Consider the following 23,219-nt stretch of genomic DNA (forward strand, 5'->3'; position numbering starts at 1 on the left):
TTTTAATGAATGATTTTTCACATCAATGGCCCTGTGAGAAGTTTGATGCTCACTTTGAAATAATATTTATTAGGGGAAGTTCAATGATCTTTACTGAAGTATTAATGTGCACTTATTGATGCTTTATTTCAGTCATATATCGTTTGGTTTATTAGTAAGGCCTGTCAGTCAGTGGCTATTTGACGCTGTTTTAATTAGCTGCATGGGTCATTTATTTTCTCACCAGGCCATTTCTGGACATTTTACATGTGGAAATGTTTAAAATGTCATTGATGCCTTTTAACGAATCATTCATTGTAAATGTATCCAACATGATATGATTTTAGACCGTCGCTACTGGAATATTTGAGAAATCAGACCGCTAGCTGAATTATAGGTCTATGAAAAATTATATATTTTTTTTCTTTAACCTTTATTTAACTGGGCAAGTCAGATCTTTAGAGGACAGGTAATTTCCATTGGCTTTCCGTAGTCCTCATACATGCATAATGAAATAGCTCCGAAAATTATCCAAGAGAGCTGGGATATTTAAAGCAGCGTTTGTAGAACGTCCGCATGATGACAGGAGCACACAAGAGAGAGAGAACATGCAGCATTCCCATCTCTTCTTCACCACTGAAGGACGTAGCGGCAGCTGGGCCACATCTCTTCTTCACCACTGAAGGACGTAGCGGCAGCTGGGCCACATTGCCGCCTTCTACTGTTTTCTACCTTTTGTGTTCTGGTCGGCTCTCTCTCTCACTCTTGTTTCGCGCACCCACCCCAGTCCCACCCCCTCCTCTTAGCATCTCAAAAGACCACTGAGAGAGAATCGATGGCGCAGAGGCCCGCCTTGCTGACAGGACAATAAAACCACAAAAGAAGAAAAGGGTGAGTTTTTTTTTTCTAAGTTGAATTGCGGGAATTTTCTCTAATGGCAGAAGGAGACTGTGGACGAAGGAGTCTGTAGCTATATTTACACAGCATCCTTTGTTGTTTTCCGTTGTCTCCCCCCCCCCCTCTCTCTCACCTCTCGAAAGAAATAAGCATCACCACCATCCATAGCAACTATCTGTACATTATTTTAGATGTGAGATCCAACTCTCACCCCCAAATGTACAGTGTATAGCCTATGCAAAATATAGCGACAAAAACACCAGTGTATTATTTAAGACATATATATAGATCAACGTTTAAAATTGTGCGGGATGGTTCGAGGTCGGTCGTTTTTAATTCAATGCTCGCTGCGGTAACGTTTACCGCGGCGGGTGTGTGTGTGTGTTGTGGTTGTAAACAAAAAAAAATATGACAGATCGGTGGAGGAGGTCGGTCTATTTTAAGGGACCTCCCCTGGAAATTGAGCGAGAGTGGTAGGAAATGAAACGAGTAGCCTAATGTTGTTACAATGTGTTATGGGTTAATTCGCACTCGCTTCTCAAGACGGCTCGCTTAAAGGAATGGGGTGTTTTGGGGGTACCCATCTCCACCATAATCGCCCAGAATAATCTGTTTTCAAATAGGATACTATTTTTCTCACCTACATTTTAAAGCCCATAACATAGGAAAATGGTATATAAACAGAATCATATGAACCATTTCCCACAACATAAAAGATGATGTTGAATGCCATTGATATTGCCTGTTATTGTGTGGCTACTGTTTCTACATGTCATTGATATTGCCTGTTATTGTGTGGCTACTGTTTCTACATGTCATTGATATTGCCTGTTATTGTGTGGCTACTGTTTCTACATGTCATTGATATTGCCTGTTATTGTGTGGCTACTGTTTCTACATGTCATTGATATTGCCTGTTATTGTGTGGCTACTGTTTCTACATGTCATTGATATTGCCTGTTATTGTGTGGCTACTGTTTCTACATGTCATTGATATTGCCTGTTATTGTGTGGCTACTGTGTCTACATGTCATTGATATTGCCTGTTATTGTGTGGCTACTGTTTCTACATGCTATTGATATTGCCTGTTATTGTGTGGCTACTGTTTCTACATGCCATTGATATTGCCTGTTATTGTGTGGCTACTGTGTCTACATGTCATTGATATTGCCTGTTATTGTGTGGCTACTGTTTCTACATGTCATTGATATTGCCTGTTATTGTGTGGCTACTGTTTCTACATGTCATTGATATTGCCTGTTATTGTGTGGCTACTGTTTCTACATGTCATTGATATTGCCTGTTATTGTGTGGCTACTGTTTCTACATGTCATTGATATTGCCTGTTATTGTGTGGCTACTGTTTCTACATGTCATTGATATTGCCTGTTATTGTGTGGCTACTGTTTCTACATGCTATTGATATTGCCTGTTATTGTGTGGCTACTGTGTCTACATGCCATTGATATTGCCTGTTATTGTGTAGCTACTGTTTCTACATGTCATTGATATTGCCTGTTATTGTGTGGCTACTGTTTCTACATGTCATTGATATTGCCTGTTATTGTGTGGCTACTGTGTCTACATGTCATTGATATTGCCTGTTATTGTGTGGCTACTGTTTCTACATGTCATTGATATTGCCTGTTATTGTGTGGCTACTGTTTCTACATGTCATTGATATTGCCTGTTATTGTGTGGCTACTGTTTCTACATGTCATTGATATTGCCTGTTATTGTGTAGCTACTGTTTCTACATGTCATTGATATTGCCTGTTATTGTGTGGCTACTGTTTCTACATGTCATTGATATTGCCTGTTATTGTGTGGCTACTATTTCTACATGTCATTGATATTGCCTGTTATTGTGTGGCTACTGTTTCTACATGTCATTGATATTGCCTGTTATTGTGTGGCTACTGTGTCTACATGTCATTGATATTGCCTGTTATTGTGTGGCTACTGTGTCTACATGCCATTGATATTGCCTGTTATTGTGTGGCTACTGTTTCTACATGTCATTGATATTGCCTGTTATTGTGTGGCTACTGTTTCTACATGTCATTGATATTGCCTGTTATTGTGTGGCTACTGTGTCTACATGCCATTGATATTGCCTGTTATTGTGTGGCTACTGTTTCTACATGTCATTGATATTGCCTGTTATTGTGTAGCTACTGTTTCTACGTGCTATTTATATGGTCTAATGGACACCCATTCATGTCTGCAATCACCCTACACATCTGTTGTACTGGGCTGTAATGTATCACACATACATCATACAACACAGCAATGTGATGGGGTTCCCGAGTAGATCAGCGGTCTAAGGCACTGCATCTCAGTGCTAGATGCGTCACCACAAACCCTGGTTCGATTCCAGGCTGTATCACAAACAGCCATAATCGGGAGTCCCATAGGGCGGCGCACAATTAGCCCTGAGTCGTCCGGGGGTTTGGCCAGGCTTGGTCGTCATTGTAAATAAGAATTTGTTCTTAACTGACTTGCCTAGTTAAATAAAAACACAAATGTTTTGGATGCAAATGAGAATCCAAGCGACACACGTAATATATTTGGTTGCTGTCATTTCTATAGAATACAGTAACCAAATGACAGATTCATTACGAGAGACGTCCTGAGAGGACGAAGCCCAGACTGTTGTGGGTAACAGACAAAGGTCTAAAGCAGAGGACTGGTGCTGTAAGACTTCAGTAGTAAATAACCCCTCAACGTGGCCATGTTGTGCCCTTAGGACCTGCCTTAGTCCGCTCCGTTGTGAGATCCAGTGATGCCCCGTCAGACCGAGGACCTGCCCCACAGTCCTGCCTCCTCAACTGGGCACCGCTTTGCTGCCAGCCTCTAATCCCCTGGAGCCTCTGGAGCTTCTGAATCCTCAAACCCAAGGCAGAGGTTCCCATGAGGCCCCCCAGGAGAACTCAGCGTGACACCTCTGTATGGGGCCTCCAGCATATGAAGTAGGTCTGAATCCATCCGTGCCCTTCACACCAGATATATAGTATGTTTCACTCTGTTAAACCACTGAAGGAGGAAGGGTACGGGGTGCCCTTCACACCAGATATATATTATGTTTCACTCTGTTAAACCACTGAAGGAGGAAGAGTACGGGGTGCCCTTCACACCAGATATATATTATGTTTCACTCTGTTAAACCACTGAAGGAGGAAGAGTACGGGGTGCCCTTCACACCAGATATATATTATGTTTCACTCTGTTAAACCACTGAAGGAGGAAGTGTATAGGGTGCCCTTCACTCTAGAGATATACAGTACCAGTCAAAAGTTTGGACACACCGGATCATTCCAGGGTTTTTCTTTATTTTTACTATTTTCTACATTGTAGAGTAATAGTGAAGACTTCAAAACTATGAAATAACACATATGGAGTCATGTAGTAGCCAAAAAAGTGTTAAACAAATCTAAATATATTTTAAATTTGTGATTCTTAAAATAGCCACCCTTTGCCTTGATGACAGCTTTACACACTCTTGGCATTCTCTCAACAAGTTTCATGAGGTAGTCACCTGGAATGCATTTCAATTAACAGGTGTGTCTGGGGGGGGGGGTGGCCTTTAACAAATAGGGCTAAGTCCATATTATGGCAAGAACAGCTCAAATAAGCAAAGAGACACGACAGTCCGTCGTTCCTTTAAGACATGAAGGTCAGTCAATCCGGAACATTTCAAGAACTTTGAAAAATCCTTCAAGTGCAGTCGCCAGAACCATCAAGCTCAATGATGAAACTGGCTCTCATGAGGACCGCCACAGGAATGGAAGACCCAGAGTTACCTCTGCTGTAGAGGATAAGTTCATTAGAGTTACCAGCCTCAGAAATTGCAGCCCAAATAAATGCTTCAGAGTTCAAGTAAGAGACGCATCTCAACATCAACTGTTCAGAGGAGACTGTGTGAATCAGCCCTTTGTTGTCGAATTGCTGCAAAGATATCACTACTAAAGGACACCAATAAGAAAAAGAGACTTGCTTTCGCCCAGAAACACGAGCAATGGACATTAGACCGGTGGAAATCTGTCCTTTTGGTCTGAGTCCAAATTGGAGATTTTTGGTTCCAACTGCCATGTCTTTGTGAGATGCGGTGTGGGTGAACCAATGTTCTCTGCATGTGTATTTCCCACCGTGAAGCATGGAGGAGGAGGTGTTATGGTGTGGGGCTGCTTTACTGGTGACACTGTCTGTTATTTATTTAGAAATCAAGGCACACTTAACCAGCATGGCTACCACAGCATTCTGCAACGTTGCGCCATCCCATCTGGTTTGGTCTTAGTGGGACTATCATTTGTTTTTCAACATGACAATGACCCAACACACCTCCAAGCTGTGTAAGGGCTATTTGACCAAGAAGGAGAGTGATTGAGTGCTGCATCAGAGGACCTGGCCTCCACATTCCCCCGACCTCAACCAAATTGAGATGTTTTGGGATGAGTCGGACAGCAGAGTGAAGGAAAAGCAGCCAACAAGTGCACAGCATATGTGGGAACTCCTTCAGGACTGTTGGAAAAGCATTCCAGGTGAAGCTGGTTGAGAGAATGCCACGATTGTGCAAAGCTGCTATCAAGGCAAAGGATCTCAAATATAAAATATATTTAGACTTGTCTAACACTTTCTTGGTTGCTACATGATTCCATGTGTGTTATTTCATAGCGTTGATGCCTTAACTATTATTCTACAACGTAGAAAATAGTAATAATAAAGAAACCCCTTGAATGAGTAGGTGTTCTAAAACTTTTGACCGCGAGATAAACCTAAAATGACGACAACATAGAAGCTTATCAGGTTCTGATCATCTTACCGTTCTTCTTCACCTGAGATTCACCCTCGATTGCTAATCAATCAGTTCTCTATTCTCCAGGCTCCGCTTTGTCATCGAAATGGACAACCTTGCGATGAGTGACATGTATCCATCGTGATTTTCCCTGGAATTCCACTGCTGACCTCATTATGAGTAAAACTTGATAAAGGACCTTCCCATTTTGGCCCTAATGTCTCTGTTACATTATTTATTTTTTAACCATCACCCACGGTCCTGGTACTACGTCATGTCCCCCCCTCTGGAGTTCTTCCCCTCGGCCTCTTTTACTTGTCTGACTATGATTTCTCCTACTGCATTAGAAAGTCAACAGATCCTCTAGCGGAACATCCAGTGAAATTGCAGAGCGCGAAATTCAAATAAAATTATTACACGTGCATTAAACCAAAATTAAGCTTAATTAACTTCTTGTTAATCCAGCCAACGTGTCAGATTTCAAAAAGGCTTTATGGCGAAAGCAAACCATGTGATTATCAGAGCACCCCATCAAACAAACACATGACAATCATAATTCAACCCGCCAGGTGCAACACAAAACTCAGAAATAACGATACAATTCATGCCTTACCTTTGAAGATCTTCTTCTGTTGGCCCTCCAAAAATGTCCCATAAACATCTCAAATGGTCCTTTTGTTCGATAAGTTCCGTCATTATATCCCCAAAATATCCATTTATTTGGCTCGTCTGATCCAGAAAAACACCGGTTCCAACTCGCCCAACATAACTACAAATGATCTAATAAGTTACCTGTAAACTTGGTCCAAACATTTCAAGCAATTTTCCTAATCCAGGTATTTTAAAACATAAATAATCAATCAAATTTAAGACAGAAAATACTGTGTTCAATAGCGGATAAAATGAAAGTGGAGCGAGTTCCAGGTTGCGCGCCCCAAACAAAACAGTCCACTTGGCTCGACACTCAGAAAGGAAAGGGCTACTTCTTCATTACTTAAAAGAAAAACATCAACCAATTTTGAAAGACTGTTGACATCTAGTGGAAGCCATAGGAATGGCAACCAGATGCCTCAGACATTTAGATTCCCATAGAAAACCAATTGAAAACACAATGAACTCGAAATGAAATTTTCATCCGGACGTGAAAATACTGCCCCCTATCCCAAACAGGTTAAGTGTATGTGTAACTCATAAAATGTATGTCTGCTTTTCTCAAATCTAACGTGCCTGGTAGTGACATGGGTCGGCCTGTGACGACCTCAAACAGACTCAACCCTGTTGGTTTGTTATGATTTGCCCGTGTACTACATAATACTGTAGGCAATGCATCTGACCACTATATCCCTTCTTTGATGAATCTTTCAAAGTCTCTCTTTCAGTACTCTATTTGTGCGTTCTACCTGTCCACTCGGTTGAGGATGGTAAAGGGCAGTGTAGTTGCCAGTCTATGTTCAGAAGACGAGCTACATCCTGACACACTTTTCCTGTGTAATGAGTGCCTTGTTCCGGAAATCTAATTGTTCCGGAAATCCCCACCTGGGAATGATTTCTGGAATCAGAATTGTAGCTGTGTGCTGTGCAGTTCCTTTCTTAGTAGGGTAGGCTTCAGCCCGTCGTGAGAAACGATCAACAAACAACCAGCACATCTTCCTGTCCTTTACATTTGAGCAGCGTGATGTAATCAAGCTGTAGATGTCTGATGTGTCCTGGTGGGGCTCGTCTGTGCTTTCACTTCTCCCTTGGTGTTGTTTTCCATACACATGTTGCAATTCCCCACAACAGCTTCAGCCTCTTGTCACACACCAAGATTCCACCATTTGCCCACAAAAACGATAAACTATCTTGTCCACACCAATGTGTTCCAAAGAGTGGATCTGTGTCACCAAGTAGGGTAGGAGTGCATTTGGCGCTACACATCTCCCGGTTGTATTTCCACACACCTTCTTGATGGAGTTTGCACCCTGCAGTCATCCATTCCTACACTTCATCTTTTGGGTCACTGTTTTTGTCACGCCCTGATCTGTTTCACCTGTCCTTGTGATTGTCTCCACCCCCTCCAGGTGTTGCTTATTTTCTCCAGTGTATTTATCCCTGTGTTTCCTGTCTCATTGTACCAGTGTATTTATCCCTGTGTTTCCTGTCTCTCTGTACCAGTGTATTTATCCCTGTGTTTCCTGTCTCTCGGTGCCAGTTCTTCTTGTATGTTTCCAAGTCAACCAGCGGTTTTTCCCCGTTCTCCTGATTTTTCGCATTCTCCTTTTTCAAGTCCTCCCGGGTTTGACCCTTGCCTGTTTTCTGGACTCTGTACCCGCCTGCCTTGACCACGAGCCTGTCTGCCACTCTGTACCTCCTGGACTCTGATCTGGTTTTGACCTTTTAGTCTGTCCACAACCTCTTGCCTTCACCTTTTGGATTATTAAACATTTGCCTCCTGTGTCTGCATCTGGGTCTCGCCTTGTGCCTTGCTAGCTTTACATGTCTGTAATGTACCCAAGGTGCATCTCCTAACCCGTTCAGGTGACAGAGGTGTTCTCGTGGCAGCCGCCTTGGCAGCTCTGTCAGCCAGGTCATTACCTTTACTCTCGTCTGTAAAGATTTTCCCCATGTGCTTTCATTTTCAAAAATTGCAACTTGTCCAGGTAACTGGAGAGCATTCAGTAGAGTCGTCACCTCTGGTACCATTCTTCACAGGAGCTCCCAGTGATGTCATGAATCCTCTGTTTTCCCATATTTATTCAAAATCCTGGGTAACTCCGAAAGCATACCTCGAGTCTGCGTAGATATTAGCTGTTTTTTTTCCTTCCGCCTGTTTACCTGCTTCCGTCAAAGACACCACGGGTGTTCCTGCTGTTTTCTCAGCAACCAAAAAATAAAATAATAATAATAATAATAATAATTTAAAAAAATAAAAGCAATTAAAAAATAAATAAAAAAAAATAAACAAAAGCAATAATATTTTCGAAGTATTATTTTTTTCTACCGAATGAATGTGCTCCGATGCCACTTAAAAACATCTCAATGTCACCAGGTGCTGAAGATGCATCTAGAACGAGAGAGAGAACTATGTGATGTGACTTTCTCGTCGTCCTCCTCTTCCTCCTCCTCCTCCTCCTCTCCTTCAGTTGACATGGAGAATGAAGACGGAACCTGTCTGCTTGATGTTTTGTGGTGAGCGTTGCTGACATGATCTTTCTGCAACAAAAAAACAATATAGAAATGAAATATGATATTGGTCTGAGATAACATGTTTAATCAGCCAGTCCTGTTCTAAGAGCTATATTTCACCCTGTTCTATTTCTCCTATAGTGATCCCCAAGCCTTAAATAACTTCCTTCATGGAACAAACGAGGTAATGATTTATCTTCTTATCCAGCGTTAATCAGAACATGTATCTCAGAGAGACAATGACAAATGTATTATTGATTTATAAATAGCTGTAGGTGTTGTTTATGGTTACAAGAATGATGAAAAGACAACTGTTGTTGTCACAGAGAACCAGAGAAAATAGCAATCAGAATACTAGCTCAGTAGGATCTCTATGGTCAGAACTGTCTGTCTGTCATCTTTATGGTCATAACTGTCTGTCATCACTATGGTCATAACTGTCTGTGATCTCTATGGCCAGAACTATCTGTCATCTCTACAGTAATAAATGTCTAACTGTCTGCCATCTTTATGGTCATTACTGTCTGTCATCTCTATTGTCATAACTGTCTAGCTGTCTGTCATCTTTATGGTCATAACTAACTGTCTGTCATCACTATGGTCATAACTGTCTAACTGTCTGTCATCTTTATGGTCATAACTGTCTAGCTGTCTGTCATCTTTATGGTCATAACTGTCTAACTGTCTGTCATCTCTATGGTCATAACTGTCTAGCTGTCTGTCATCTTTATGGTCATAACTGTCTGTCATCTCTATGGTCAGAACTGTCTGTCTGTCATCTCTATGGTTATAACTGTCTGTCATCTCTATGGTCATAACTGTCTGTCATCTCTATGGCCAGAACTATCTGTCATCTCTACAGTAATAAATGTCAAACTGTCTGCCATCTTTATGGTCATTACTGTCTGTCATCTCTATGGTCATAACTGTCTTCTCTATGTTCATAACTGTCTAACTGTCTGTCATCTTTATGGTCATAACTGTATGTCATCACTATGGTCATAACTGTCTAACTGTTATCTCTACGGTCATAACTGTCTAGCTGTTTGTCATCTCTATGGTCATAACTGTCTGTCATCTTTATGGTCATAACTGTATGTCATCACTATGGTCATAACTGTCTAACTGTTATCTCTACGGTCATAACTGTCTAGCTGTCTGTCATCTCTATGCTCATAACTGTCTGTCATCTCTATGGTCATAACTGTCTGTCATCTCTATGGTCATAACTGTCTGTCATCTCTATGGTCATAACTGTCTAACTGTCTGTCATCTCTATGGTCATAACTGTCTAACTGTCTGTCATCTCTGTGGTCATAACTGTCTAACTGTCTGTCATCTCTATGGGCATAACTGTCTAACTGTCTGTCATCTCTATGGGCATAACTGTCTAACTGTCTGTCATCTCTATGGGCATAACTGTCTAACTGTCTGTCATCTCTATGGTCATAACTGTCTGTCATCTCTATGGTCATAACTGTCTGTCATCTCTATGGTCATAACTGTCTAACTGTCTGTCATCTCTATGGTCATAACTGTCTGTCATCTCTATGGTCATAACTGTCTAACTGTCTGTCATCTCTATGGTTATAACTGTCTAACTGTCTGTCATCTCTGTGGTCATAACTGTCTGTCATCACTATGGTCATAACTGTCTGTCATCTTTATGGTCATAACTGTCTGTCATCTCTGTGGTCATAACTGTCTGTCATCTCTATGGCCATAACTGTCTGTCATCTCTATGGTCATAACTGTCTAACTGTCTGTCATCTCTATGGTTATAACTGTCTAACTGTCTGTCATCTCTGTGGTCATAACTGTCTAACTGTCTGTCATCTCTGTGGTCATAACTGTCTGTCATCTCTGTGGTCATAACTGTCTGTCATCAATATAATAGTATTGTAAACCTTGTGAATATGATATATGATATTGTGAACGTCTCTCAGTATGATCATGGTATTGTCTCTCTGTTTCACCAGCTGCAGAATGATGACCTGCTCATTACCTGTTCCTCTGGAGAGCCCTCCTCCCTCTTCACTGACACCCCAGTGAGTGTCCTTCACTCTCTCTCCATCTTTCTATCTCTCCCTCTTCACTGACCCACCAGTTCGTCTCTCTCTCTCTCTCTCTCTCCCTCTTCACTGAGCCTGCGGAGAGTCTCCACCGCGCTCTCCCTCCCTTTTCACATCCCTCTCTCCCCCATCCCTCCCTCCTTCCTCACTGACCCCCTGGTGAGTCTGCCTCCCTCTCTCCCTCCATCCCTCCCTCCTTCCTCACTGACCCCCTGGTGAGTCTGCCTCCCTCCCTCCCTCCCTCCCTCCCTCCTCCCTCCCTCCCTCCTTCCTCACTGACCCCTGGTGAGTCTGCCTCCCTCTCTCCCCCATCCCTCCCTCCCTCCTTCCTCACTGACCCCCTGGTGAGTCTGCCTCCCTCTCTCCCCCATCCCTCCCTTCCTCCCTCCTTCCTCACTGACCCCCTGGTGAGTCTGCCTCCCTCCCTCCCTCCCTCCCTCCCTCCCTCCCTCCCTCCTTCCTCACTGACCCCCTGGTGAGTCTGCCTCCCTCTCTCCCCCATCCCTCCCTCCCTCCCTCCTTCCTCACTGACCCCCTGGTGAGTCTGCCTCCCTCTCTCCCCCATCCCTCCCTCCCTCCCTCCTTCCTCACTGACCCCCTGGTGAGTCTGCCTCCCTCTCTCCCCCATCCCTCCTCTCTCCTTCCTCACTGACCCCCTGGTGAGTCTGCCTCCCCTCTCCCCATCCCTCCCTCCCTCCTTCCTCACTGACCCCCTGGTGAGTCTGCCTCCCTCTCTCCCCCATCCCTCCCTCCCTCCCTCCTTCCTCACTGACCCCCTGGTGAGTCTGCCTCCCTCTCTCCCCCATTCCTCCCTCCCTCCCTCCTTCCTCACTGACCCCCTGGTGAGTCTGCCTCCCTCTCTCCCCCATCCCTCCCTCCCTCACTGACTCCCTGGTGAGTCTGCCTCCCTCTCTCCCCCATCCCTCCCTCCCTCCTTCCTCACTGACCCCCTGGTGAGTCTGCCTCCCTCTCTCCCCATCCCTCCCTCCCTCCTTCCTCACTGACCCCCTGGTGAGTCTGCCTCCCTCTCTCCCCCTTCCCTCCCTCCCTCCCTCCTTCCTCACTGACCCCCCTGGTGAGTCTGCCTCCCTCTCTCCCCCATCCCTCCCTCCCTCCCTCCTTCCTCACTGAGCCCCTGGTGACTCTGCCTCCCTCTCTCCCTCCCTCCTTCCTCACTGACCCCCTGGTGAGTCTGCCTCCCTCTCCCCATCCCTCCCTCCTTCCTCACTGACCCCCTGGTGAGTCTGCCTCCCTCTCTCCCCCATCCCTCCCTCCCTCCTTCCTCACTGACCCCCTGGTGAGTCTGCCTCCCTCTCTCCCCCATCCCTCCCTCCCTCCTTCCTCACTGACCCCCTGGTGAGTCTGCCTCCCTCTCTCCCCCTTCCCTCCCTCCCTCCCTCCTTCCTCACTGACTCCCTGGTGAGTCTGCCTCCCTCTCTCCCCCATCCCTCCCTCCCTCCTTCCTCACTGACCCCCTGGTGAGTCTGCCTCCCTCTCTCCCCCATCCCTCCCTCCCTCCTTCCTCACTGACCCCCTGGTGAGTCTGCCTCCCTCTCTCCCCATCCCTCCCTCCCTCCCTCCTTCCTCACTGACCCCCTGGTGAGTCTGCCTCCCTCTCTCCCCCATCCCTCCCTCCCTCCCTCCTTCCTCACTGACCCCCTGGTGAGTCTGCCTCCCTCCCTCCCTCCCTCCCTTCCCTCCCTCCCTCCCTCCCTCCCTCCCTCCCTCCCTCCTCCTCACTGACCCCCTGCTGAGTCTGCCTCCCTCTCTCCCCCATCCCTCCCTCCCTCCCTCCTTCCTCACTGACCCCCTGGTGAGTCTGCCTATCTCCCCCATCCCTCCCTCCCTCCCTCCTTCCTCACTGACCCCCTGGTGAGTCTGCCTCCCTCTCTCCCCCATCCCTCCCTCTCTCCTTCCTCACTGACCCCCTGGCAAGTCTGCCTAGTGCTCCCCCATCCCTCCCTCCCTCCTTCCTCACTGACCCCCTGGTGAGTCTGCCTCCCTCTCTCCCCATTCCTCCCTGAAAAATCCTTCCTCACTGAATTAAATCAATCCCTCTCTAAAATCCCTTAACTGACTCCCTGGTGAGTCTGCCTCCCTCTCTCCCCCATCCCTCCACAGAGGGTTCCTCACTGACCCCCTGGTGGTTGCCTCCCTCTCTCCCCATCCCTCCCTTTTTCCTCACTGACCAAATGGTGAGTCTGCCTCCCTCTCTCCCCCTTCCCTCCCTCCCTCCCTCCTTCCTCACTGACCCCCTGGTGAGTCTGCCTCCTCTCCCCCATCCCTCCCTCCCTCCCTCCTTCCTCACTGAGCCCCTGGTGACTCTGCCTCCCTCTCTCCCTCCCTCCTTCCTCACTGACCCCCTGGTGAGGAACATTCTCCCCATCCCTCCATCCCTCCCTCCTTCCTCACTGACCCCCATTCTGATGTTCTCCCTCCCTCCTTCCTCACTGACCCCCTGGTGAGTCTGCCTTCTCTCCCCCATCCCTCCCTCCCTCCTTCCTCACTGACCCCCTGGTGAGTCTGCCTCCCTCTCTCCCCCTTCCCTCCCTCCCTCCTTCCTCACTGACTCCCTGGTGAGTCTGCCTCCATTCTCCCCCATCCCTCCCTCCCTCCTTCCTCACTGACCCCCTGGTGAGTCTGCCTCCCTACTCTCCCCCATCCCATTCTGATTCCTCACTGAGCCCCTGGTGATCTGCCTGATGTTCCCTCCTTCCTCTAAGACCCCCTGGTGAGTCTCTCCTCTCTCCCCCATCCATTCTGATGTTCTTCCTCTACTGAACCCCCTGATGTCTCTCCTACTCTAGGAACATCCCTGATGTTCCCTCCTTCCTCACTGACCCCCTCTAGTCTGGAACTTCCCTCCCTCCCTCTGATGTTCTCCTACTCTAGGATCGTTCTGATGTTCTCCTACTCTAGGAACATTCTGATGTTCTCCTGCTCTAGGAACATTCTGATGTTCTTCTACTCTAGGAACATTCTGATGTTCTCCTACTCTAGGAACATTCTGATGTTCTCCTACTCTAGGAACATTCTGATGTTCTCCTACTCTAGGAACATTCTGATGTTCTCCTACTCAAAGATCACTCTGATGTTCTCCTACTCTAGGATCATTCTGATGTTCTCCTACTCAAAGATCATTCTGATGTTCTCCTACTCTAGGAACATTCTGATGTTCTCCTACTCTAGGAACATTCTGATGTTCTCCTACTCTAGGAACATTCTGATGTTCTCCTACTCTAAGATCACTCTGATGTTCTCCTACTCTAGGAACATTCTGATGTTCTCCTACTCTAGGAACATTCTGATGTTCTTCTACTCTAGGAACATTCTGATGTTCTCCTACTCTAGGAACATTCTGATGTTCTCCTACTCTAAGATCACTCTGATGTTCTCCTACTCTAGGATCATTCTGATGTTCTCCTACTCTAAGATCACTCTGATGTTCTCCTACTCTAGGATCCTTCTGATGTTCTCCTACTCTAGGATCATTCTGATGTTCTCCTACTCTAGGATCATTCTGATGTTCTCCTACTCAAAGATCCTTCTGATGTTCTCCTACTCTAGGATCCTTCTGATGTTCTCCTACTCTAAGATCACTCTGATGTTCTCCTACTCTAGGATCATTCTGATGTTCTCCTACTCAAGGATCATTCTGATGTTCTCCTACTCTAGGATCATTCTGATGTTCTCCTACTCTAGGATCATTCTGTTGTTCTCCTACTCTAGGATCACTCTGATGTTCTCCAACTCTTTTATCTCCCTCCCTCAGAGCCCAATGTCTCTGTTGGCAGATGACATTACCCCCCCTGCAGAATGCGTTGACCTGTCCTTCCTGGAAGAGGCTCTACTGGGGGGGTCCCCCGAGGGAGGGGGGGAGAGAAGAGGGGAGGGAGAGGAAGCGCAGGAGGAAGAGGAAGTACCGCCCTGTGACATTCTCCAGCAGAGTCTTCAGGAGGCTGACATCACAGAGCACACTATGGCTCAGGAGGCGGGGCTCGTCCAAACAGGGCCTGGGGAGGGCCACACCCTGTCTCTCTACACACCTGGCCCCCCACTCCTCCTCCCTCCTGCTGCCGTGCCATTCCTCTCCAAAACCCTAGCCTTCCCTCACCCCCACCCTGGCCCCCCCACCCTGCAACACAGGGACACCCAGGCTGCGGTGGAGCCTCCCCAACCATCCCTGCTGGCCGTGGGACCAGGCTGCCCCTCCCTGAAGCCTGCTGCTCCCCAGCTGATGGGCCTCCTCCCTGGGAACATCTTCCCCGCACCCCCGCCAGAGACTTCCTTCTCCCTGACCCCTGCACAGGCCTCCAACACCTCCTTTTCCCTCATCCAGAAGGCAGTACCTAGCCTGACAGGGCGCCCCCTACTGGCCCCAACCCTCAGAGCGGCTGCAGCCCCCGGGATCTTTCTCCAGAGAGGACCCCTGCCCATCCAGCCCAAGCTGCCTATCAGCATCCAACCCCGACTTGTTCAGATCAGCCCTAAGCCTCCTGGCCCTGGTGGGCCTGGTCAGAAACCCTCTCCAGGTCTCACCTTCCACCCTGGGACGCCCTCGTCAAACATCCTCCTGTCCCCCCCTCCTCCCCAGCCCAAGCCTGCCCAACACCTCACCAAGCCCCATCCCCAGCCTGCCCAACACCTCACTGCCCCCCACCTCACCAAGCCCCAGCCCGTCAGCCTGCAGTTGGTCAACCAGGGAGGAGGCTCCTTTCTGATCCAGCCTCAAGGTCTCTTCCATGGCCAAAATCAGTTCCTCCTGCCTGGCCAATCCCCTGTCACCCTGTCCCAGCTCCCTGGCCAATCCCCTGTCACCCTGTCCCAGCTCCCTGGCCAATCCCCTGTCACCCTGTCCCAGCTCCCTGGCCAATCCCCTGTCACCCTGTCCCAGCTCCCTGGCCAATCCCCTGTCAACCTGTCCCAGCTCCCTGGCCAATCCCCTGTCAACCTGTCCCAACTCCCTGGCCAATCACCTGTCACCCTGTCCCAGCTTCCTGGCGGTTCCGCGCGGCCCCTGTTCACCTCTGGCCACCAGGGAGCAACAGTCCAGTCTGTCCAGGGTATGACACCCTCCATGGGCCACCACCTGGTAGATGGCTCCCAGATCCTGACGGCCGTGCCCCACCACAGACAGCTCAACTTCAGCCCCCACACAGTCTTCAGCACCACCTCAACAGGCCAGCTCTCCCTCCGCCAGGGAACCCTGCTCTCTGGCTCCCTGCAGCTACAGTCAGGGTCGCCTACTGTCTTCCAGATGCCAGCCCAGTTGGCGGGTGCCTACAATCCCCAGGGGTCCCAGGGGCAGGGGGGTCCAGGCCAGCATGCCACCCTGCTCCACAGCCCTGCTCTAGGGAGCCACATCACCCTGATGCAGTGAGTGTGATATAGAGCCCCAATTGGCTCCCTATTCCATGCAGGGCCGAATGAATGTCTACACACCCTTTGCACAGTAGTCAAGGGCTGTGTTCATACTTGGTGGAAGAACCACATTACAGCTGTGAATAATTCTGAATAAGATTCTACCAACTATGCACAACTCTTAGGGCAACATATATATCCATTGTTTTTGTCAAAATTGTTCAAAGCACAGTACATTTGGTTGAGAATCATTGAATGGACAGCAATATTCGAACCTTGTCTCTGTTAAAAAAAAATATATATATATTTATTTTTTTATGTATTTAAAATGATCCACTATGTTTACAACAAGGCCCTTAAGTAATAAGGCAAAACCATCATGGCAAAGACCATTTTTACGTCTTAAATGGAAAAACTTCAAGTTTCCTTTGTCTGTCAGTCAGTGGGGATCGTACTCTCACGACGCCTGACAAGGCCAATACTATGGGGATCGTACTCTCACGACGCCTGACAAGGCCAATACTATGGGGATCGTACTCTCACGACGCCTGACAAGGCCTTTACTATGGGGAATACTGGGGGTACTCTCACGACGCCTGACAAGGGATCTATGGGGATCGTACTCTCACGACGCCTGACAAGGCCAATACTATGGGGATCTATGGGGCCAATACTATGGGGATCGTACTCTCACGACGCCTGACAAGGCCTTTACTATGGGGATCGTACTCTCACGACGCCTGACAAGGCCAATACTATGGGGATCGTACTCTCGCGGCGCCTGACAAGGCCAATACTATGGGGATCGTACTCTCGACGCCTGACAAGGCCGATACTATGGGATCGTACTCTCACGACGCCTGACAAGGCCAATACTATGGGGATCGTACTCTCACGACGCCTGACAAGGCCGATACTATGGGGATCGTACTCTCACGACGCCTGACAAGGCCAATACTATGGGGATCGTACTCTCACGACGCCTGACAAGGCCAATACTATGGGGATCGTATCCACGACGGACAAGATCCAATACTATGGGGATCGTACTCTCACGACACCTGACAAGGCCAATACTATGGGGATCGTACTCTCACGACACCTGACAAGGCCAATACTATGGGGATCGTACTCTCACGACGCCTGACAAGGCCAATACTATGGGGAACTCTCACGACGCCTGACAAGGCCAATACTATGGGGATCGTACTCTCGCGACGCCTGACAAGGCCAATACTATGGGGATCGTACTCTCACGACGCCTGACAAGGCCAATACTATGGGGATCGTACTCTCACGACGCCTGACAAGGCCAATACTATGGGGATCGTACTCTCACGACGCCTGACAAGGCCAATACTATGGGGATCGTACTCTCACGACGCCTGACAAGGCCAATACTATGGGGATCGTACTCTCACGACGCCTGACGCCTATGGGGATCAAGGCCTGACAAGGCCAATACTATGGGGATCGACTCTCACGACGCCTGACAAGGCCAATACTATGGGGATCGTACTCTCACGACGCCTGACAAGGCCAATACTATGGCGATCGTACTCTCACGACGCCTGACAAGGCCAATACTATGGGGATCGTACTCTCACGACGCCTGACAAGGCCTTTACGATGGGGATCGGACGCCTGACAAGGCCAATACTATGGGGATCGTACTCTCACGACGCCTGACAAGGCCGATACTATGGGGTTCGTACTCTACGCCTGACAAGGATACTATGGGGATCGTACTCTCGCGACGCCTGACAAGGCCAATGCTATGGGGATCTTACTCTCACGACGCCTGACAAGGCCAATACTATGGGGATCGTACTCTCACGACGCCTGACAAGGCCAATACTATGGGGATCTTACTCTCACGACGCCTGACAAGGCCAATACTATGGGGATCGTACTCCCGCGACGCCTGACAAGGCCAATGCTATGGGGATCGTACTCTCACGACACCTGACAAGGCCAATACTATGGGGATCTTACTCTCACGACGCCTGACAAGGCCAATACTATGGGGATCGTACTCTCACGACGCCTGACAAGGCCAATACTATGGGGATCTTACTCTCACGGCCAATACTATGGGGATCGTACTCTCGAGACGCCTGACAAGGCCAATACTATGGGGATCGTACTCTCACGACGCCTGACAAGGCCCTATGGGGATCGACGCCTGACAAGGCCAATACTATGGGGATCGTACTCTCGCGACTTCAGTTATAGGATTTACAATCACACCTGACAAGGCCAATGCTATGGGGATCGTACTCTCGAGATGCCTGACAAGGCCAATACTATGGGGATCGTACTCTCACGACGCCTGACAAGGCCAATACTATGGGGATCGTACTCTCACGACGCCTGACAAGGCCAATACTATGGGGATCGTACTCTCACGACGCCTGACAAGGCCAATACTATGGGGATCGTACTCTCACGACGCCTGACAAGGCCAATACTATGGGGATCGTACTCTCACGACGCCTGACAAGGCCTATACTATGGGGATCGGACGCCTGACAAGGCCAATACTATGGGGATCGTACTCTCACGACGCCTGACAAGGCCAAGGCCACGACGCCTGACAAGGCCAATACTATGGGATCGTACTCTCACGACGCCTGACAAGGCCTTTACGATGGGGATCGTACTCTCACGACGCCTGACAAGGCCAATACTATGGGGATCGTACTCTCACGACGCCTGACAAGGCCGATACTATGGGGTTCGCCGACGCCTGACAAGGCCAATACTATGGGGATCGTACTCTCGCGACGCCTGACAAGGCCAATGCTATGGGGATCTTACTCTCACGACGCCTGACAAGGCCAATACTATGGGGATCGTACGCCTGACAAGGCCAATACTATGGGGATCTTACTCTCACGACGCCTGACAAGGCCAATACTATGGGGATCGTACTCCCGCGACGCCTGACAAGGCCAATGCTATGGGGATCGTACTCTCACGACACCTGACAAGGCCAATACTATGGGGATCTTACTCTCACGACGCCTGACAAGGCCAATACTATGGGGATCGTACTCTCACGACGCCTGACAAGGCCAATACTATGGGGGACGCCTGACAAGGCCAATACTATGGGGATCGTACTCTCGAGACGCCTGACAAGGCCAATACTATGGGGATCGTACTCTCACGACGCCTGACAAGGCCAATACTATGGGGATCGTACTCTCACGACGCCTGACAAGGCCAATACTATGGGGATCGTACTCTCGCGACTTCAGTTATAGGATTTACAATCACACCTGACAAGGCCAATGCTATGGGGATGCCTGACAAGGCCAATACTATGGGGATCGTACTCTCACGACGCCTGACAAGGCCAATACTATGGGGATCGTACTCTCAGACGCCTGACAAGGCCAATACTATGGGATCGTACTCTCACGACGCCTGACAAGGCCAATACTATGGGGATCGTACTCTCACGACGCCTGACAAGGCCAATACTATGGGGACAACGACGCCTGACAAGGCCAATACTATGGGGATCGTACTCTCACGACGCCTGACAAGGCCAATACTATGGGGATCGTACTCTCACGACGCCTGACAAGGCCAATACTATGGGGATCGTACTCTCACAACGCCTGACAAGGCCAATGCTATGGGGATCGTACTCTCACGACGCCTGACAAGGCCAATACTATGGGGATCGTACTCTCACGACGCCTGACAAGGCCAATACTATGGGGATCGTACTCTCACGACGCCTGACAAGGCCAATACTATGGGGATCGTACTCTCGCGACGCCTGACAAGGCCAATACTATGGGGATCGTACTCTCACGACGCCTGACAAGGCCAATACTATGGGGATCGTACTCTCACGACGCCTGACAAGGCCAATACTATGGGGATCGTACTCTCGAGACGCCTGACAAGGCCAATACTATGGGGATCGTACTTCCTGACGCCTGACAAGGCCAATACTATGGGGATCGTACTCTCACGACGCCTGACAAGGCCAATACTATGGGGATCGTACTCTCACGACGCCTGACAAGGCCAATACTATGGGGATCGTACTCTCACGACGCCTGACAAGGCCAATACTATGGGGATCGTACTCTCACGACGCCTGACAAGGCCAATACTATGGGGATCGTACTCTCACGACGCCTGACAAGGCCAATACTATGGGGATCGTACTCTCACGACTTCAGTTATAGGATTTACAATCACACCTGACAAGGCCAATGCTATGGGGATCGTACTCTCGCGACGCATGACAAGGCCAATACTATGGGGATCGTACTCTCGCGACGCCTGACAAGGCCAATACTATGGGGATCGTTCTCGCGACGCCTGACAAGGCCAATACTATGGGGATCGTACTCTCGCGACGCCTGACAAGGCCAATACTATGGGGATCGTACTCCCACGACGCCTGACAAGGCCAATACTATGGGGATCGTACACGCCTGACAAGGCCAATACTATGGGGATCGTACTCTCACGACGCCTGACAAGGCCAATACTATGGGGATCGTACTCTCACGACGCCTGACAAGGCCAATACTATGGGGATCGTACTCTCACGACGCCTGACAAGGCCAATACTATGGGGATTTCACGACACCTGACAAGGCCAATACTATGGGGATCGTACTCTCGCGACGCCTGACAAGGCCAATACTATGGGGATCGTACTCACGACGCCTGACAAGGCCATGCTATGGGGATCGTACTCTCACGACGCCTGACAAGGCCAATACTATGGGGATCGTACTCACGCGACGCCTGACAAGGCCAATACTATGGGGATCGTACCTCACGACGCCTGACAAGGCCAATACTATGGGGATCGTACTCTCACGACGCCTGACAAGGCCAATACTATGGGGATCGTACTCTCGCGACGCCTGACAAGGCCAATACTATGGGGATCGTACTCTCACGACGCCTGACAAGGCCGATACTATGGGGAACTCGCGACACCTGACAAGGCCGATACTATGGGGATCCCGCGACGCCTGACAAGGCCGATACTATGGGGATCGTACCTGACAAGGCCAATACTATGGGGATCGTACTCGCCTGACAAGGCCAATACTGGGACAAGGCCAAGGCCGATACGGGGATCGTACTCTCACGACGCCTGACAAGGCCAATACTATGGGGATCGTACTCTCACGACGCCTGACAAGGCCGATACTATGGGGATCGTACTCTCACGACGCCTGACAAGGCCAATACTATGGGATCGTACTCTCACGACGCCTGACAAGGCCAATACTATGGGGATCGTCCCCTCTAACCACGCCTGAGGCTCACGACGCCTATACTATGGGGATCGTACTCTCGCGACGCCTGACAAGGCCAATACTATGGGGATCGTACTCTCACGACGCCTGACAAGGCCAATACTATGGGGATCGTACTCTCACGACGCCTGACAAGGCCAATACTATGGGGATCGTACTCTCACGACGCCCAAGGCCGATCTATGGGGAACCACGCCTGACAAGGCCGATACTATGGGGATCGTACTCTCACGACGCCTGACAAGGCCAATACTATGGGGATCTTACTCTCACGACGCCTGACAAGGCCAATTAAATCTGTGTTCCTGGCTGGAACACCCCGCTATCCACAGGTGATAGGAGTATCGGATTCATTCCTTCAATTATTCCACAATCAACAGGAACGATTCAAAATTAACAATTGTAGCACGAGACTGTCTTCATTGCGCCAACTACACTGTCCCTTAGTGGTAGAGCGCGCGCACCCCCTAAAATGTTTAGTTTAGAACAAATTCGTATTTACAACGACGGCCTAGGAACAGTGGGTTAACTGCCTTGTTCAGGGGCAGAACGACAGATTTTTACCTTGTCAGCTCGGGGATTCAATCCAGTAACCTTTCGGTTACTAGTCCAACGCCACTAGGCTACCTGCCTCCCCCCTCTAACCACGAGGCTACCTGCCTCCCCCCTCTAACCACGAGGCTACCTGCCTCCCCCCTCTATCCACTAGGCTACCTGCCTCCCCCCTCTAACCACGAGGCTACCTGCCTCCCCTCTAACCAGGCTACCTGCCTCCCCCTCTATCCACTAGGCTACCTGCCTCCCCCCTCTAACCACGAGGCTACCTGCCTCCCCCTCTATCCACTAGGCTACCTGCCTCCCCCTCTAACCACTAGGCTACCTGCCTCCCCCTCTAACCACTAGGCTACCTGCCTCCCCCTCTAACCACTAGGCTACCTGCCTCCCCCTCTAACCACTAGGCTACCTGCCTCCCCCTCTAACCACTAGGCTACCTACCTCCTCCCTCTAACCACTAGTCTACCACCCCCCTCTAACCACTAGGCTACCTGCCTCCCCCTCTAACCACTAGGCTACCTGCCTCCCCCTCTAACCACTAGACTACCTACCTCCCCCTCTAACCACTAGTCTACCTGCCCCCCCTCTAACCACTAGGCTACCTGCATCCCCCTCTAACCACTAGGCTACCTGCCTCCCCCTCTAACCACTAGGCTACCTGCCTCCCCCTCTAACCACTAGGCTACCTACCTCCCCCTCTAACCACTAGGCTACCTGCCTCCCCTCTAACCACTAGGCTACCTGCCTCCCCCTCTAACCACTAGGCTACCTGCCCACCCCCTCTAACCACTAGGCTACCTGCCTCCCCCTCTAACCACTAGGCTACCTGCCACCCCCTCTAACCACTAGGCTACCTACCTCCCCTCTAACCACTAGGCTACCTGCCTCCCCCTCTAACCACTAGGCTACCTGCCTCCCCCTCTAACCACTAGGCTACCTGCCTCCCCCTCTAACCACTAGACTACCTGCCTCCCCCTCTAACCACTAGGCTACCTGCCTCCCCTCTAACCACTAGGCTACCTGCCTCCCCCTCTAACCACTAGGCTACCTGCCTCCCCCTCTAACCACTAGGCTACCTGCCTCCCCCC

At 49.4% G+C, this 23,219-nt stretch overlaps 1 protein-coding gene across 1 annotated transcript in view; it reads left to right on the forward strand.

Annotated features, from left to right (window-relative positions):
- The first annotated feature begins 7,666 nt into the window (after positions 1-7,666).
- Positions 7,667-23,219, forward strand: part of si:ch211-168d23.3 (BRD4-interacting chromatin-remodeling complex-associated protein) — a 47,155-nt gene continuing 31,602 nt past the window's right edge. The window contains 4 exon segments of the mRNA XM_064955539.1: positions 7,667-8,840; positions 8,979-9,021; positions 10,817-10,885; positions 14,682-16,285. Coding sequence (XP_064811611.1) covers positions 8,656-8,840; positions 8,979-9,021; positions 10,817-10,885; positions 14,682-16,285 — 1,901 coding nt within the window. The 5' untranslated portion in view covers positions 7,667-8,655.

Source organism: Oncorhynchus masou, chromosome 32 (genome assembly GCF_036934945.1).
Source record: "Oncorhynchus masou masou isolate Uvic2021 chromosome 32, UVic_Omas_1.1, whole genome shotgun sequence".
Taxonomy (NCBI): Eukaryota; Metazoa; Chordata; class Actinopteri; order Salmoniformes; family Salmonidae; genus Oncorhynchus; species Oncorhynchus masou.